At 42.5% G+C, this 18789-nt stretch overlaps 4 protein-coding genes across 6 annotated transcripts in view; 1 reads left to right on the top strand and 3 right to left on the bottom strand.

Annotated features, from left to right (window-relative positions):
- Positions 1–18789, bottom strand: part of LOC145449689 (amyloid-beta A4 protein-like) — a 228227-nt gene that overhangs the window by 68335 nt on the left and 141103 nt on the right. The window lies entirely within an intron of this gene.
- Positions 1706–7337, top strand: LOC145449699 (acidic phospholipase A2 Cc1-PLA2-like). The gene is made up of 4 exons (XM_080328113.1): positions 1706–1919; positions 2490–2671; positions 6079–6197; positions 7162–7337. Exons 1-4 carry the CDS (start codon positions 1803–1805, stop codon positions 7281–7283), a joined length of 540 nt encoding a protein of 179 aa, XP_080184239.1. The 5' UTR covers positions 1706–1802; the 3' UTR covers positions 7284–7337.
- Positions 7961–11090, bottom strand: LOC145449693 (choline/ethanolamine transporter FLVCR2-like). The gene has a single exon (XM_080328106.1). It carries the CDS (start codon positions 11087–11089, stop codon positions 9695–9697), a length of 1395 nt encoding a protein of 464 aa, XP_080184232.1. The 5' UTR covers position 11090; the 3' UTR covers positions 7961–9694.
- Positions 11130–13438, bottom strand: LOC145449695 (choline/ethanolamine transporter FLVCR2-like). The gene has a single exon (XM_080328107.1). The coding sequence runs from the start codon at positions 13345–13347 to the stop codon at positions 11980–11982; it is 1368 nt and encodes a 455-aa protein (XP_080184233.1). The 5' UTR covers positions 13348–13438; the 3' UTR covers positions 11130–11979.

The raw sequence follows: 18789 nt of genomic DNA on the forward strand, positions 1-18789 counted from the left end.
AAAAGTTGCAAAAAGTTTCATGAAAAATCGAAAAAGTTACATGAAAAAAATGGAGAAAGTTACAAAATGTTTCGATATAAGAACCCTCCAAACAGCTTAAAACATCATACTACATAGCTTCTGAGTATTTAGGAAGCTGCCGGAAGCTGCAAAAAAAGTTGCAAAAGTTGAAAAAACTTGCCCTAGTAATAAGGTATTCAAGTGAAATACAAGGGCTTGTATTTTGAGGTAACATTTTAGAATCATTTGATTAGTCCGGCCCGCGAGCGATCTGAAGGTTTCAATCCGGCCAGCGACACAAGTTGAGTTTGACAGCCATGATTTAGGGTATACCGGTACCAAGAGACCATTTCTTTCCAAAGTGACCCTCATATATTCTAACTTAGATATGGAATGGCTAATATTCGTCCCGCTCGCTGAATGCGATCATGCGTGAGTCATCATCACCGTCAGTTTATTATTAATTTTAGCCCTTCAAAACACCACATGATTGTGATAGAAGGAAAAGAGAGGAAGGTGTAAAAACGACATGAAGTAGTAGGCTAGTCTTCGAAATCATACTCCCACCTGGGCTAACACGATATTTGTTTATTGCTTGTTTTATTGAGACATACAACAGTTATATGGGTAATGAATGTGTTAAATGCCCTTTTGATCGTCTTTTTCTTGCTCGCTTCCTTGCTCTCTCCCTTCCTCTCTCTATCTCTTTCTCTCTTCCACGATGCGGTCTCTCTCCCTCTCGTCCATGTGCCCTTCATCAGATCGTTGCTGCCAACTTGTAGATCGGCTCACTCTCACTTCTTGATTTCTTGAAGAAACTGCAATTGTAGTGAGTCGGCGATGAGGATCCCATTGACACCTCAACACGTAGAAGACATGTAGAACATGTAAGAAAGGTAGATTATGTACAGAAGATGAATGCACAATTGCACACTGTATGAAAGTAATTTAAGATAACATAAAAAGGCAAGCGGTGAAGATAAAGTGGCATGTGTCAGAAGGCGACGTTGATATATCATATTGTGGTCCGGTACTCACGGGCGAACGCTGGTATCCGTGACCTCCCCGCTTGGCGCTTATACATTACTGGGATAGCATGGAGGGTGGTGCAAGAGTTAGAAAGCTGTACAAGGCTATATCTGTACCTTCCTTGTCCAGCAGCGTATCCACATCATGCACTCATGGTATGCGTATGCACAGATCGTGTGTATGTATATCATGAGTCGGTGTATATGCCGCAAAACATCAAGGACAAAAATAAACTACGTCCCTTCCTTATACAAATCAAAGAAATTGAACTATAACAAAAGAAAAAGAAATTTAAAAAACGTGCTAATTTCAAAAGGAGAATTTAGTGTTCTACGCGGCGAAAGATCACAAAAAGATGCTACACTCCGCCCTTCGCATCTCCAAGATTTCATAATAAATCCTGTTCAGTTTTCAACCACTGTCACTGGGCATGTCAGGTCTTGGAGTTTTTTTTTGCGGAAGCCCAATTGATGAGGGAAAATGATAGACATCTTGACGAGGACTGATGATAGGCGGGAAAGCAGCAATTTTTCGAATACGATCCCGATGCACGTGTAGTGGAATTGTATGTAATAACATACGATAGATGTACCAAACATAAACCCTGCGGGTAAACTTTTAGTCGCGGGTGCGATCGTATTACAAATGATCTGATTTGAACCCGCGAAATATATCTATACGTATATTTCGCGCTTTTATCGTTGTTTTCTAATTTTCAGTGTACGCGCGATATAATTTTGACCGATTATACTGTGATAATCAAAACAGACATCATGAATTCCGGAAGTGCATCACGAGGCTCAAAGTGTTTGTATATCTCAATGATGAAGTTAAGGCTGACTGTTATCTTTGCTGTGATACTTCTTCTTACCGGTCGAACATCAGCTGAGGTAAGATTGAGAAATTCATCATTATTCGTTGCCCGGAATGGGCTTATCGGTCTTATATTGTGTCGGTTCAAAACATTCACAGTCTGTATGATCCATGCTCATGCTCATGCTCAACCAAGGGTGAGAGCTGCGATGGCGGGGCGAGTGCCGACTATATATTACCTTGGAAAAATTAACGGCTGTTATTATCAGGTTTCCTCGTGACTAATTTAGGGTTCGGCGAATTGGGTTCTTTGCTTTGACGTGTAAGTTTTCAAAGGTACATATCCCCATATATCGGCTGACAAGAAAGGTATTATCGTATATGAATCAACTGTGTGGATCTAAGCCAAAGGGCATGCCTAAGGAAAGTGCGATTTGAAGTAGGCTATACGTCATCCACTCCTATAGTTACGATCTTAGACACGTTGTAGTGGTAGCTCTATGGCGCCACTAGGGTGTGACGACATCGCCGGTGCTTCGGTGCTTGGTCGTCACTGAATACATGACTGCTTGAGAACTCACGTCTCGTATATTAGACAGACCGTCAGTCACGTTACTACACACGTGTCGTTGCTTCATTGTCTGCAGAATGAATCACCGGAACGAATAATCCGGAAGCGGAGTCTAAGCGATCTTGGAGCAGTTATTGCCTGTCCCCAAGTCAATTTACCCCGGGTTTTCGCCATATTCTGGAGCGCACTGCATTATGGAACATACGGCTGTTACTGTGGTATTGGAGGACTTGGATCGCCGGTTGATGAAACGGATAGGTAAGTCGATCAAAGCTGATTTCTGAAATATCACCAGCGAGTGATGCATTTTATAGATAGGCTATAGTCCTATGAAATTAATGATTTTTTGGGGAAATATTCATCAGTACGTAAATACGTTAGAGCAGAGGTCTCAAACTCAAACGTGCTCGCGGGCCAATTTCCTAGTTTTTGAGGACTCCGCGGGCCGCAGCATCAATAATAGGGATATTCAATGAATAATTTCCAAGTAGGCCTTATTTGACGGGACCTTGCAGACAGGCATTCCACACACATCGTGGAAATGTAATTTACTACTGTACTATTCACGCTTGACGCGGAAAAAAATCACATTTTCAAATAAAATTGTTTTTGTGTCGAGCATGATTTTTTAATGAATGAGTTATAGACATCGTGCGAGAGCATGCATCATGACATCGTAAAACTGTCGGGTTATAATATTGCAGCTAGTGGACCTTTGACGTGTCACAATTTCATGTAGAATATTTTGAAATCTACTGAAGATTGATCTGATATCAGAGCATTTGAACGATGTAGCCTAATCCTGGTTTGATATACCGGCAGTCGTGATAAGAATGGCCTATTCTTACTGTCATCGCCAAAGTCAAATTAAATCAGCGTTAGATTTGGTTTTCGAATTTTATTGGAAGATATCAATATCAACCTAAATATAATCAATATATAGCCATAGTAATAGCATTGCTTCTTGACCTTTTTAACCCTTGTGCTTCCAATAAGATTTCTTGTAGCCCCTGACCATTTTCAACACAATTTCTGATGGTACCCAATTACCCATATTAAAATCAGGAAGCCCATTCACATAAAATCGTGCGTAGCGCGAAGACTATTTTCCAGTTGAATAAATTGGCCAAGAAAATAGTCCACAGCATACAGGCCTACTTTCTCGTACACCCTGTGATGTGGTGCTTCGTACCCCGATGGGGTCTACGAACCCTGGTTAAGAATCCCTGTAATAGAAATGTACAATCGGCGAAGAAATCATTGGTGTTACAGCTGTAGAGCGTACTACTACTAGGGATGGTGTGAACGCGAGGTTCGTGTTCGCGTTCTGTGTGTGAACCTCGGAGATTTAAAGGTTCACGTTCACAAACGAACCTTGGTAGGTTCTGCACTGTGAACCTTTTTCATATATAAGACAATTTTCATGACATTGTAGCATCTTTGGTTGAAATTCATTGCATTTCAACTTCGGACCACTCTATGCATGGCGCTGGCGGGATAAAATATCAACGCTAACCGAGCATGCACCTTGCCAATCTCAAAAAGTTACTTGCTTTGTTACAAACGTTTGTTCGAAATATTCAGCTCTCCGTTTGAGAATATTTAGTGACTATATGCTGTGAGCTTGACCCGCCATCACACAATATCAAGAACGAAATACACCACATGTATAGGAAATCGGGGAATGATACTTGATCAACCAATCCATGAAATTGATATCGAAGTCTGATGCAGAAAATGTCGCAGGCGTACGGGGTCAATCTTGAATTCATATGTTAATTGGATCATAAAAACCAAATCCGTGCGCTTATGGGGTGTTTGCTAGGCCTACTGCTGTATAACTTGTTAATGGGGTAATATCGGTAGCAAGTATAGAAACCCCAAACCCGTTTCACACTCTGCTCAATAACAGCGTAGCAATACTCAGACGATGAATACATTGTCCGGTCTGGCCTAGACCGCTAAGGCGCAAGCTTGTATTCCCTTGCAAGTCCTCGTCAAAATTGTTGGCAAAGCGACGGAAGATATTGATTTTATGGGATTATGATATCATTTGATTGCCCCAGTTGATACATTTAGTGACGATCAAAACATCAATCTGTACTTCAGCATTGTGGCATTATGTGGCCGGAGTCGTCGCAGGGCACGTGTACATTAATATAGGCTATCACTTCACTGAAAGGTATAGGGTCGGAATTAGTAATATGACGTCACGTGACGTCACGAGGTTCACGTTCACGTTCACACAGAACCTTTCAAAAAAGTTCGCGTTCACACGAACCTGAACCTTTCAGAGGTTCACACCATCCCCAACTACTACCTTACTCGCCGTCGATAATAACACGGATAAAGAGAACATCAACACCCAGCATGTAACCAACCGTATACGTCACGGGGGTCACAGAATACCAATGGTTGCCATACTGACCTGATTAGATAGCTATTTACCCTACGCAACGCAAGCTACGACCTTTTGATATATTACTATTCCCCATGACCGTTTCATAGATTGTTGCGTCCGTAGGAATACCAAGTCACTGTTCCGAGTGGCAAGTGCTTCTCTGATTTTAACGTTTGACCCGACTCAACACGAGTCCTTTTTATTCAATCCCCCAGTCAGTCCGAAATCGAGTCGTTTTAAGAAAAGGTCGCACCAAACCAAATCACAATTTTCAGTCACCAATCATCAACGGGTCATGTTTTATAATCATGAACTGGGAATGTAACGTAATCGCTGATCTTCTACCGCAAGGTAGCTTTTAAAAGTGAGGTGATAGTGAAGTTGGTTGAGATTTCAGTTATTTTTATAGTAGTTTTAGCGTGCATTTTAAGTTCTAAAAAAGATATATGGCACTTGAATATATTGTTGAATACTTGAAATTCCAAAATGCAGTCGAGGGCCGCACAAAATAGTCTCGCGGGCCGCGTGTTTGAGACCTCTGCGTTAGAGGCACAGGCGTTAGAGCAGTAAGCTTGCGTGTGCCACCTGATATCATTATGGCGGTGAATAACATTGCTTTGATGGAATTGAGACGTATTGGCGATTTAGTTTATAGCGGAGGGCCAGACATGGGGTGATCACGTCATGAATGTAATCGATTGCGATTGCGATTACGATTACTTCTGAATCACGCGATTACGATTACGACTACGATTACAGCAAAATCAGGAGGTAGTCGATTACGATTACGATTACGATTACATTGCAAAAGTAATCATGGTTACTCACGATAACATTTATTTTGCTTCTTCGAACTTATCATTGAAGATATATTTGACTAAATGACGGAATAAATTCATTTTTAAATAACGAGCCATTACCTCGTCACGACACATCAAGACGTATGCAGTTTCGGCCAACATGATACTACACAAAGTGTGCTACCAAAGAAAGACCCTGGCCGAAACGTTCTATATATGACTTTGTATTTTTTCCGAATGTAATCGATTGCGATCACGACCACTTGAAAACGCTGTAATCGATTACGATTACGAATCACGATTAAGCCATGTCTGGCGGGGGCTCGCCTGATTCTCGGGAATTTTGGGTAGTAATAGCTATAGTGTGTACTAAATATGTCACGAAATCATTTGCATGCTATTTGAAGGGATATTTTTGTAACTGTCTATTTGGTGACTCGACACATATACGATTAACGTTGCAGATGCTGTGTTCGACACGACCAATGCTGGGACGACGTGGCAAGGTTTCACGGTGAATCAACCATGACGCTCCGTCGCACCTCATATAATTACGGATGCTCGCTGTCGCAGATTACCTGTCGTGAGAGCATTTAGCGTGTTTAGTTTTCATGGTGCTACGATTGAGCTTGTAGGACAATATACTTAATATCCCCCAGACGGTTAATTGGTCGATTCCCGTACTGTCACCTCTTTTTGAAATTGTTCTTCGTAAAGGCGGGCCCGATTCTACACGGAGTTCATCACGCCTTTTGAATATAGAATCGGAAGAATATAGGCGTTTCATTTACCGACACAAATATGTTCCGTTGTGGCTATCAATTTTTGACTAAATATGTGATGAAAATTTCATTTCCTTACACTTGCAAGCACCTATATGCCGTGTAAGACCGAGAAATTGCTTTTAAAAGATATATTACGCTGTTGCAGTTGTATTTTATTTTTGGGGGCACAACTAGGAGTGTATTTAAAACAAATGGTGCCTTGTTTTAAACATGGTTGTTTTATGTAGATTTTTGTTTTAAATGCAACCCTAGTCACAACGGATCTTCTTATCAGTTGATACTGCGTGTTGGGTTCACAGAGTTATACTGGAAAATGGCTGAATATTTGATTCGAGGGATATTCATTTTTTACTGTCGTTCCTTCTCTTCAAACCCCACTGCACTGGCAGTGTGGCAGCAGGTACATTGCAGTGACTGACAATGTGGAGTGTTATGTTGTATCGTTTCTTTGAAACCACTCTTCAGTCTTCACGCATTCACATTGTAGCCTACATCACTGCAAGTGGCGCGACAATGTATGTTCTACCAGCACCATATTATCATGCACAATGACACTAATGTAACAGGAAACAGTGTTCGCAAGCGTCAAACTGACGATTGAACGGATGTTAAGAACAAATGAGACTTTGGTGTGCGTGCGACATTACTTATGAGATCTTGCGGTGTCACATGTCAGTCTGCCGCTAAACTCTCTCAGTCACATTCCTTGAGTTTCATCGTTCAATCCGGCTGTGTGCCATTATGATTCGTTCTGTCTTGCAGATGATAGTACCGGACTGCAGAAGGACCTATGTGAGTGCGACAAAACACTCGCTTACTGTCTGCTCCATCATCGCCACACATACTCCAACTGGTACCGCCACCATCCTCAATCATTATGCTAAAAGATGGATGCAAATTCCGTTATCGTGACAGTAAACACTCATGCCTCGTTCGTATTGACGTCGTGTTCATTTTTTTTGGAAATGGAAATATTAGCTGCATGAAGATGTTGCTTCGTCGCATGTATATCAGATTGAAACAAGCTCGCAGCACGTGGGCGAGAGTTATTGAGACAATGCAGTATGCATGCTACAGACATATATCAAGCAATGTCGTAGTCTATAGCGGTGTGACGAACACGGTCATTCGATCAGAACTAAATGCATTCGTTGAGTTCACCGATTCACGGCATTGATTAAATAAATTTCGCAATTATGTGTCTGAAATGTAATTCGAAAAAATGGCCGCATGCTGTTGACGAAACAAAGCGGATATAGCTGTATGCAAACGCTTATCCTTTAACGAACATTACAATATTGATCAAATCGTTCAGCAGAATGACTTGAAAAAATAATTCAACAATTAGCATAGTACTAGACTAAGCCTAGTACTACGATAGTGTACCACTATATCAGAATATACCCAAAAGTAACTCGCCGACTTCCTTGCCAACTAGGTTATTTTTTGCTCAACCTCAACCGCGAACTTTGTGCTTAGATTCATTGTACTAAAAGGTTATCCTTCCAGTTATCTTTGCTGATAGAGACTATACAATAACTGTTTAGTGTTGACCCACACATGCTCGAGTACACCCATTCTGATATTGAAATTTGTGACTGAAACAAGTATAAAATAGACAATAAGTAGAAATTAAATGGGCAAAGCAGAAAAATCGTGATTTAAATTTAAACGGCAGACGAACGTAAAATATAGTCCGTAGAGACCATGCAGCCAGCGGATACGGTGAAATTATTTTGTGATCACGTAATGATTTGCAGTTTTACTTCATGGGTTGTAGTGGACTGCGGCGATTTCCCCCAGTTTATTGAAGCAGGAGCAGAACAAATGTTTGAAAACGACGGCATTAGCATATGCAGTTGGTTAAGCGCCAGCGTCACGACACCAATGGCAGTGGTTCGAATCCCGGTTTGGACCGACTTCCATGTGTCAGAGGTTTATCTGGGCTCCTCATCGCTAACCTCGCTGCGATCGCAGTGTACGAAAAACCCCAGAGTTAAGGTGAGCAGAGCCAAGTGGTCGGCAGCAAAGACTCGAGATACGGACGCACGAACAACGAGAGTGACCGATGGTGGGAGAGTGCGAGCATGGAAGTCGACCGTAATATCACAAAAGGACCGCACAAAGACGATGATCTTAGTTACAGTTCTGAGCGCAAATGACCTTCTAGGCGACAATGTTGTGAATAAAAACGAAAACGAAGCACATTCATGACCCCAAACAACGACCATTTCACCACCGCAGACGAATGGTGAAGTATTGTAATTAAGCGCACAAAGCACCGCGTTATCGTTGGTTCAGTACTGCTTGCAAGGTAGATAACCTCAAACTTACAACAGACCTAATAAGTGATCGACGAGATTGCGCAATGAGGGGCATAGTGTCCTACAATGGTGTGGACACAAGCAAATCTCACGGCTCAACGCGATTGGGTTACGTCATTCTTTCCATTTGACCAAAGGCAATTTACGGCACTATTTAGACTGGCTTGCCGAGCGGGGAGTCTGATAAAATTGGTATCAATCGAAAGCTATCGCAGTGCTGATTGTGGAAAGATAAACTTTACTCTGCTCGTGGTTCTGGAACCCCCAAAATCAGCCTCGAATTGTGCATTGTAACGGATTTTGGTATTGTGACATAACAAGGCCGTCTGAAAGCAAGTGAGGAGCAGCGCAAGCCGCAAGCGTATTGGTCGTTGTTTTGCAGGCGATTGAGCATCCACACTCTCACTCCAATGCGCACTTGTTCCTGAGCTGCGGCATATTATTCCGGAAGGCATTGTTGCGTCAAAATGCAAAACCTCGTTACAATGCAAAATTCGAGGCTGAATTTGGGGGTTCCTTCAGTACCACGAGCACAATCAAATTTACATCAACCTAATCGGTGCCGTGGCAGCTTTCGGTTGGTAACAATTTCATCAAACTTCGCATTTGGCAAGCCAGTCGAAACACTGCCGTATAATGCCTTTGGTCAAATGGAAAGAATGACGTAACCCAATCGCAGTGAGATTTACTTCTGTGCACACCATTGTAGGACGCTATTGGTGGAGCGTCCGGCTTCTTGGTCGGTTACTCGTGGGTTCAATCCCAGGGCGGGTCAGACCAAATACCTGATCGTTGAAACTGGTATTTGTGGCTTCGCGGCTTGGCGCTCAGCATTTCCTGATAGCATGGAGGAGTGGTGCAAGATTTAGAAAGCGGCAATTACACATCATGCACTCATGGTATGCATATGCACAAATCGTCAATGACAAAATGTATAGCGTCCTATTCCTTATCGAAAAATGTCAACTATGTTAGCCACCATCGACCAGAGCCATGGCCTCTTCTGATAGTGACTGGTAACGTGTTCTTTTTAAATCGGGCGATATAGTGACTAACAACATGCATATTATAGCAGAAAAAAGAGAAGTAAGAATATATAACCATTTTTCTCCATATTTCCCAACACACGACGGAAATAACAGTGAAAATATAATTAAAACGAGTCCCGTCAGCAAAGTCAACGCGATTCCTTGTGAGCTCTCTGAAACGGTTGGATACGATTGCTGCTTTAGGAGTTGGCCGGAGAACGACACCACGGACAATATCACGAATGTAAAGAGACATATTGCAACTTGAAAGGCCACCATGAAGTCGACATGGAAAAATACTAGCATTTGAAGCGACAAAATTACCGACAAAACACCGAGCACGCACGTCAGATACGTGTGACATTTTGTCTTGTCCAGAACGGCACCCAAGATTGCTGACGCAATAGCGCCACCTAACGTTGGTAATAACATTGCCATGTGCTTCCGATCGATCGTGCATATGACAAGAGAATCATCAGAGCCATCTTGGCCCGGTTGCGAAATTGAAATAAGGAGATATTGCTGGTAAAACACATTTAAACCCACAGAACTGGACAAGAGTAAGAAGAAGCTGATTCGATTGGAAAACAGGTGTCCTAACTCATTAACAGATTGGCGTATCGCCTCTCGCACATCCACGGAATGGTCGTAAATAATCGCTTGCAGTCTTTGAGCCTCGACTTCGGTCGGCGGGTATTTCGGAAGGGATGGGATGAATATCCAAGAGATGACGGTAACTAGAAATATTAAGATGCAGGAAATGGCGCATAGCAATATGTAAACAGATCGATAGTCATCCTTTTCTTGAAGCACATCGGCAAGCGACGACTTGAGCAAGGTAGGGACAATTACGACAAGCCCATTTCCGACAGCTAGCGACGAGTATCCTACGCTGAATATCGTGCCTTGCTCCTCTTCGCCAAACCACGAGGTACTCACAAAGATGACCAGGGTCACGAAAATCGCAGTGGCCATCGAGCACAAGACTTGGGCGATAAAGATGACGAAAACCTGGCTTCTCTGTATCAATGCGCCGATCATACCAGCCAAGCCAATCGACAATAATATTGTAACGGTGAGAATCCATCTTTTAATGTTGAACGGGTGAATCTTGGTCCATACGGCGAATCCAAAGCTGGCCAGTATCGCGACAATAATGTCGCCGAATATATTCCATTCGTAGCTCTTCACGTCCAGCTCATAATCCATTGCGAGATATCTGTAGCTCGCGGCGAAGAATAGCCGCGTAAATCCATTCGTGAGCCCAATGCACGCCAGCGCTATTGCCACCAACCATCTGATCGGTGACAATTGTACGTGGACGATATCAGTGACCATTGTGTCGCATTAACATGACCAGATGCTATTTTGTTGCAGCTCTATAGCGGAAGTTGAAAAAAATATGCAGTAACAAACCATCGATATCGGCATTTAGTGGTTGTACCATATTTCGAGCACAAATCCTAGTCACATAAAATTGTTAGCTACTTTTAAACATGAAACAGGCGCACCACAAGCCAATATAGCGAGTCGATACTGTCTGACACTCTCCCTCTTATCCTAACAACGCCAGCAGTGTATTCGGGTTCATAACGTAGCACGATATATTTCCATATGCAAAGCTAAGCTAGCAAAGGACACATATACAAGCTGTAGCACATGGAACGTGAGTTTCGAACACACACTTTTTGACTGGCTGAATTGCCGTCATCGAAAATCGCATTTCCGATTGACCATTTGCACGTGTTTCGCTAGTTAGGAGTTAAACGACTGTATTGCAAGATGCAGCACACATGTAACTTAGCAATGACTATCGATATAATAATTTGGCCGCACATTTTGCACATAAATCCCAATCCTCATTTGCAGCGTCTGTTTTATACCTCGATATGATTGCAAATGTTCGACATCACTTGTTCCTATTTGGAAACAGGGCCGTGGCAGAGTCGTTCATATACAAACGATGAATACTATATTTAGTTAATAAATACCAACGGCAAAATTATAGCATGAGAAGTGCTTTTTTCAGCAAGGTAAGGTCTCGTTACATAAACGAACCGAGATATTTCTATTCGAGTGAAATCGATATCTATAGATTCCTCAAATATAGCACAACGCTTGAGTATTCTTTATGATAGAAACAAATGTATTGCGGGCAATAATTCGCAGTAGAATTGGTAAAACAGCGTTGGTAAACCATCGAACTATCGCGACTTGTAATCGTCGTATCACGGAAGACTTTGATAATTAAATCTGTTTAATCGTGGGTTTATAGTGAACATCAATATAGGTAAACAAGAACACCATAAAAACATCATCAAATAAAACCAGATCTCCCCATATGCATCGATTACGGACCGGAAAATAGGAGATATGACTAACTGAAGCAAAGAGCTTGAACAGATAAACGTTATACCCTGTGTTATTTCAGTCACGTTTGGGAAAACGTACTGCTTCAATATTTCACCACAAAAAGATGCGATAGGAGCTAGGCTCGCCCCAAATAGGAATATGACAGCGTACGGAACTAGAGGTACGCGATACCGTACGGACAGGAAAATGAGCACAGGAAAAATAACGCAGCTAAAACCCAGAACGCATGCCAGGATTCGATATGATTTCAACTTATCTAACGCCCGACCGAACACGACGGTGCCGAACATACCTCCGAGAGACATGCACGAAAGCATGTATGCCTTATTCGCATTCAGTTCGATAACTAAGCTACCGCTTATGTTTTTCATTGGCGAAGATATTGAACTGGGCAGGAACATAAATTGAAGAACCAATGCTGTTATCGCTACGTCATAAGCTAATATTAGAAACAGTGACCTTCTGTCTCTTGCCAATATCCGAAGTTCTCGAAAGAAGTCGCGGCATTGCTCACAAAACCCTGTTGCCAGCACGGACTCAGCTATCTGCAGCCGGTGGGCTTCCACCAACGTTGGTGGGAATCGTGGCAGATCTGGTAAAAAACGCCATGTCACCATAGTGACGCCGACGCAACTGACACAGAGCACCCCAAAGATAACCACCATGACAAGTTGAAAACGACCCACACTATTTGAATTGTATATGAGCGATCCTAGAAATATCGAAGGCACTATTGTGGCAGCACCGTTACCCACCAACCCTGCCGCATACCCCAGTCCATACACTGTGGCCTGCTCTTTTTCACGGAACCAAACCGAAGCCGTTGTCGGCACCAAACCCATAACAGTGACGGTGGCGAATCCATTCAGGAATTGCCCTAGAAACATCAACGGAAGTAATCTGGCCTCGAGAAAAGTAGCGATGATTGCGGTAAAACAAATCAAATCGAGGATGAGGGCTACTAGGAACCACGTTTTCAGCGTCACAGATCGGTATTTTGCCAGTGTGCCCATTAAACATCCGAAACAGACGGAACCGCACGCACTACCTAGGTACAGCCAATCCACAATTTTATCGTCGATTTTGAAGTACGACGACAGTAATCCGTTAATAGTCACGAATATGAAGACCGTAAATCCGTTTATCGCGCCTACGTAAACCAGCAATGCAGCCACCAGCCATCTTATAGGAGATGCTTGAATTATCTCATCGTTCCGATTCATCCCATGCGATCGGCAATGTTGAAGGCTCTGCTTTTTCCGACGCCGTAATCGTTCCCCGCACTCACGGCGGAGTTGCAAAAGTCAAGAATCGCAGTACAGGAAAAGTATATCGATCACATGAAAAGAGGAAGTGGCTGCATTGAGAGAAGTCATCGATACACTTCGGTAGTAGGTGATGCACCCAATTTTGAAGCTCGTTTACGCATACAATTACGCAGTGAGTTTTCACTCGCTGCGCAGTTAATAGTAATGTACATTGTCGACTTGAGAACACACCGCTTTTCAGAATATAGAACCTATCATAAATGCAACAGAACGAGACTTCCAGAAGCATTCTCATGAGTCTTGAAATGCGTGTCACATGAAGCTGTTACGCATCCGAATGGATCCATATATATTGAGTATTTTTAGTCTGGGAGTTGGTATCTGGAAACACGTGAATCTATGAGCAACGTCTACAAAACAGTCTTAGGTGAGACCGTCCAATGTATTCTCAAGTAGTCAAAACTATTACTACAATCACATTGATCAGAGTGAGAACCGGTTGTTATGTTCTTGATTTTGTTTGAACAATATCTCATACGACGAGGTTTCAATATGAAATCAGTATATTATCAGCAGTATAACTTTAAATACAGGCGACACCATCCGGAGCGCAAGTAAACGAAAGGCGTAGACACCAGAACGCAAGGGTATAAATACAAGCACGACGCTCGAGGAAATAATGATTGGCGGTAATTACTCTAGAAATCAAGAGTTGAACGACATGCATGTAAATTCGTGAACATAACACCGGTTTCGATACTTGTTGCGTATTAGTTCAAAAAGTGACTGAACAGCCAACACCCTAATCGGATAGATTTGGTTTGATGATATAATAAACATATCAAATAAAGATATATCCCGTATACGCCTTCTATATTTCTTCCGTAAGACGACTATGCACTCATTAAATCAATCCATAGCAATTTATATAATTTACGTCGAATGCGGGTCAAGGAAACGGCAGAAAGTTACTAAATATTCACAAGTGGGTAGCTGTAAATTTCGAGCAAGCGTTTCTAACAAAGCAAATGAAAGTATTGAAAATGGCAAGGTGCATGCATACTGCATACTCATTTCGTGCTGCGGAGTTTCCTTTCTTTACTGCCAGCGCCATGCAGAGAATGGTCCGAAGAAGTTGATATGGAATAATAATCAGTAAATCGTTGAATTATGTTTTTACCTGAACAAGACGCACACAATGTACAATGCGATAAGACAGAATGCGATGTGATGAAAAGATGGGTGATGCCGAACGACGCAAACCAGTTTCTATACTTGCTACCGATATTATCCCATTAACAAGTTATACAGCGGTAGCCAACACCCCAATCGCACGGATTTGGTTTTTATGATACAATAAACATAAACATATCAAAGCAAGATTGACCCTGTACGCCTGCTACATTTTTTACATCAGACCACGATATCAACTTCATTGAGTGGTTAAATAAGCATCATTCGCAGACTACCTTAATGTTGTGTGATTGCGGGTCAAGCTCACAGCAGAGAGTCACTAAATATTCGAGAAAACTTTTGTAACAAAGCAAGTCAAATTTTTGAGATTGTCAAGGTGCATGATCATTTAGTGTTGATTTCTTTGCTGTCAGCGCCATGCGTATAGTGGCCCGCAGTTGGAATACAATAAATTTCAACCAACGATGTTATAATAAAGTGAAAATTGTAATATATAAAAAAGGGTTCACAGTGCCAGGGCTTTGGAGCCGGAGCCGGAGCCCGGAGCCGGAGCCCCGGAGCCGTGCATTTTCACCGGAGCTGGAGCCGGAGCCGGAGCCGGAGCTGGAGCCCGTTATTTGAGGAGTAGTTCCGGCTCCGACCTATTTCCTAAGATGCCATTATATATATGCAACAACCACATCTGCTGATTTATCATAATTGAACAGCAGGCCTGAATATTAATGGCGTGCACAGCAATGGCATAGAGTAAAAAGCAATCTAGTGCAACTATGATGTTGTCGACAATTGACAAGTATTCAGTATGACGTCACAAGCCGGCACGGCGGCACCTATATGTCTTCGTTGCTATATCGGATGTTACTGACGGCTGACAGACTCTAGATTACTATAGATAACTAACCTATGGGTAGATTAGTAATCTATATAGACCAGGAATGGCCAACCTTTTCGGCTAAAGTGGCACATGCAATTGACGAACGAGTGTGCGATCCACTAGCCGCGCCAAGCGGGTAAAATTTTCTAAGTTTATAAATAAACTAGGTCAATAATATTATTACGTGAGTATTGCGGGTCTATTGTATACCGCCCACTAGGCTCAGTTTGCAAGGACACGACTATTCGGCGTCTGGTCACATCGATATGGAAGGACTCCGATAATATGCGACAATCATGTTGTGCCTACATTTCACCGTCGACGATCTTTATGCGAGCGCAAACGCGAAAAGCCTTTCTCCCGTAATTGCGAATACAGTTAGATTCAATCGGGTAAATTAGGCGTTTTTTTCATTTTCGGTAGGAGGTAGGCTACCAAGCAAGAAATCGTGAGACAATTAAACACGCGAAGCGTGAAGACAAATTTCGCTACTATTTTAGTTTATTGTAATGTACGACGATTTACTGAAAATGTGACTGGACCCTGGGTCTGCCAATGAGTCGGAAGTCGGAACTGATATTTTGGTCAGCAACATCCCAAGTGTCGCAGACAGAATTGTAATTTTTGGTTGGCATTGCAAGTTCACAATCTGAGCAATTCATTTTCGATAATATAACAGGAAATTACTTCGTGGGCAGGCCCATTCGATAATTTCAGAGCCGGAGCCGGAGCTGGAGACGGAGCAGTGGTAATAATGAGGCTCCGGAGCTGGAGCCGGAGCTAATGTATAATAGAAGAGAGCTCCGAAGCCGGAGCTGGAGCAGTTTAAATTTACGGCTGCTCCAAAGCCCTGCACAGTGCAGAACCTACCAAGGTTCGTTTGTGAACGTGGACCTAACGCGACCAGAACGCGAACGTGAACCTAACGTTCACAACATCCCTACTGACATCCACCTCGGCCTAGAGCAGTGGTTCCCAAAGGGGGCAGCAGCGCCCCCTGGGGGCGTTCGCGAGCGTGAACGGGGCTCTGGCTATGAAATAGACCAGTGCTTTTCAACCTGTGTGACGGTTCGCACTTGTGCGAATGAAAAAAAATGCAGTGCGAATGACGAAGGTGGTGCGAATAGTGCGAATGAAAATATGGATCAAGTGCGAATGACGAAGGTGGTGCGAATAGTGCGAATGAAAATATGGATCAAGTGCGAATGACGAAGGTAGTGCGAATGGTGCGAATGAAAAACCGCATCAAGTGCGAATGAAAATCGTGATTAACTTTTCTGACGTGGAATAATTCAATAGGAAATTGAAGATCAGTATAACTTTTGTAGTTGCGAAGCAATTGTAAAAACTTAATACGACGAACCACTTATCATAGCTCTCACAAGCCGTAGTGAATTAATATTCCCGCACTCTAATTATTACGTAACCAAAAGCCTAGGTTGAAAGCTGGTGTAGTGGCAGTATAGAGATCTCTACAATCTTTATAGTGGAAGACATACAGTGTAACAGCCCGTGTGAGCCTGCGACAGGCTTGGAAAATGACGTCAAATTGACTTTCTGCTTTCTTTCGTTAAACAATCATCATATCTTCGTAGTAACTGCCCGATTTGCGCGAGGCACAAGGATAGTAATAAATACCATCACTACAGACTCACATTCGCAAGTTACTGTAATGCAAATTTTTACCCCTTCAAGGGTTATTAAAGTATGGACCGCAAAGGGTATAATTTTGGGACGACACGGTGCCGGAGCTATTTGTTAATATGTATGTAATATGGGATGAACTAGTGTAGGGGTGTGCAACGAGTAAGTTCAGGCCTGTGAGACTCATTCATTTTGAGGCCAACCCCTTCTGCGTCGGGGCACATGAAGACGTAAAGTTTTGGCAAACAAGCCGCTGATAAAATATGGTGCCAAAAACATAAGCGGCGACAAAACCTCGGTCTGAAAATGACCCACGCTGGATGGCCAAACCTTTCGAGATGGATTGGATATGGCACGGAATAGTCCCGTTCTTGCAATCTGAGTACAACTGTGATACGCGTAGGAATTTAATTCGCCCTAGTTAGAAATCGCGTGCGTCAGGCATGTAGGCCTATTCTAGAGCTGTGCTGTGTAGAATTGTGGTGTGCGCGTTCTGTATGTCATAGGCTTACATGCCCGTAAAATCGTAGCCTACAACTAATATTAAAAATAAATTCGTCTTCATGGGTGAGACTCGGGTCGCGAGACGCCACAAAAACCCAGATTTTTGTGGTAGTCTGAAAACTGCTTTACCGTTATTAAACTGTCATGAATTTCCAAGTTAGATTGAGCTAAAGAAGAGAACACACAGTATCGTGAGCTATTTGCTCTTCTCAAAAACTTGCGAGACATAAGTTGGAGCAACCTATCGTCACTCGTCAGATAGATAGCTCTAATTCTTCTTAATCGTTTTGTACCTTATGTTCCAAAGAAATAAAGCAAAAGCCCCAACACAAACATGTGGGTTTTTCATCCTTACGACAAACTGAAGCCTCGCGGAACCTTTGTGTAAGCAAATAAATACGAATTCTGCCAGCAAGCATTTTTCACTCGCGAAAACTACGCTGTATTTTGGATAGGAGTGCAGAAGAGATTTCAAGACCTGGCCATTCAAGCACTAAGTAGACGTTTTTGTACAAATTCCCAAGAACATTGTGTGGCTGAAAATGGTTTTAGTGAAATAATTGAGAGCAAAAAGAGCGAAAAAGTTGCCTTTTTGATGAGACACTTGATAGCTTAAACTACATAGTAGCCAATTTGTTGCACATCTGAACAAAATGTTTTTAAGTAGGCCTATCTTCGTCTTCTTTTTGTATAACAATTTTCGATTAGTTTGTGCGAATGAAATTTATTTTACAAAAAAAGTGCGAACGGAGCTCAAAAAGGTTGAAAAGCACTGAAATAGACGATATGGGGCACTGGATATATACGAGGGCGGTAGGGGGCGCTGAGAGCAAATATGGGCGGTGTAGGTTTAGAAGGCAACTGCTGCATAATGTTGAAAAGATTGATAAAAAGTAGCTAAATTCGCAGTGAATATGCATAATCGATTCATTCGAGGCAATTTAGGGTCGTCCGTCCATTTATTCAGCTGTACCGGATAAGTCCAATGTTACTTGACTATGTTGATCCTGCCATTCAATGGACAAATTTAGCAGTCGTTAGTATCCCTGATAAGCGTGGTTCATTGTGTGCTGTGAGAACTATGAAGTATTTAAGCAGTTATTGCTCGCTGTAAGGTGTGATGGCTTTATTCTCTGTTTCAAGCGATCGTGGATTTTCCACAGCGCTTTCGACACGGCGTG

This window comes from Botryllus schlosseri, chromosome 11, assembly GCF_051294905.1.
Source record: "Botryllus schlosseri isolate E-star chromosome 11, Bs_hap1, whole genome shotgun sequence".
Taxonomy (NCBI): Eukaryota; Metazoa; Chordata; class Ascidiacea; order Stolidobranchia; family Styelidae; genus Botryllus; species Botryllus schlosseri.

Bases quoted from the DNA above. Each gene is read 5' to 3' on its own strand.
- LOC145449699 (XM_080328113.1), top strand. From the start codon at position 1,803: ATGAATTCCGGAAGTGCATCACGAGGCTCAAAGTGTTTGTATATCTCA. The intron at 1,920-2,489 runs GTAAGATTGAGA...CATTGTCTGCAG, and splicing joins CCGGTCGAACATCAGCTGAG to AATGAATCACCGGAACGAAT. The intron at 2,672-6,078 runs GTAAGTCGATCA...TTAACGTTGCAG, and splicing joins CCGGTTGATGAAACGGATAG to ATGCTGTGTTCGACACGACC.
- LOC145449693 (XM_080328106.1), bottom strand. From the start codon at position 11,089: ATGGTCACTGATATCGTCCACGTACAATTGTCACCGATCAGATGGTTG.
- LOC145449695 (XM_080328107.1), bottom strand. From the start codon at position 13,347: ATGAATCGGAACGATGAGATAATTCAAGCATCTCCTATAAGATGGCTG.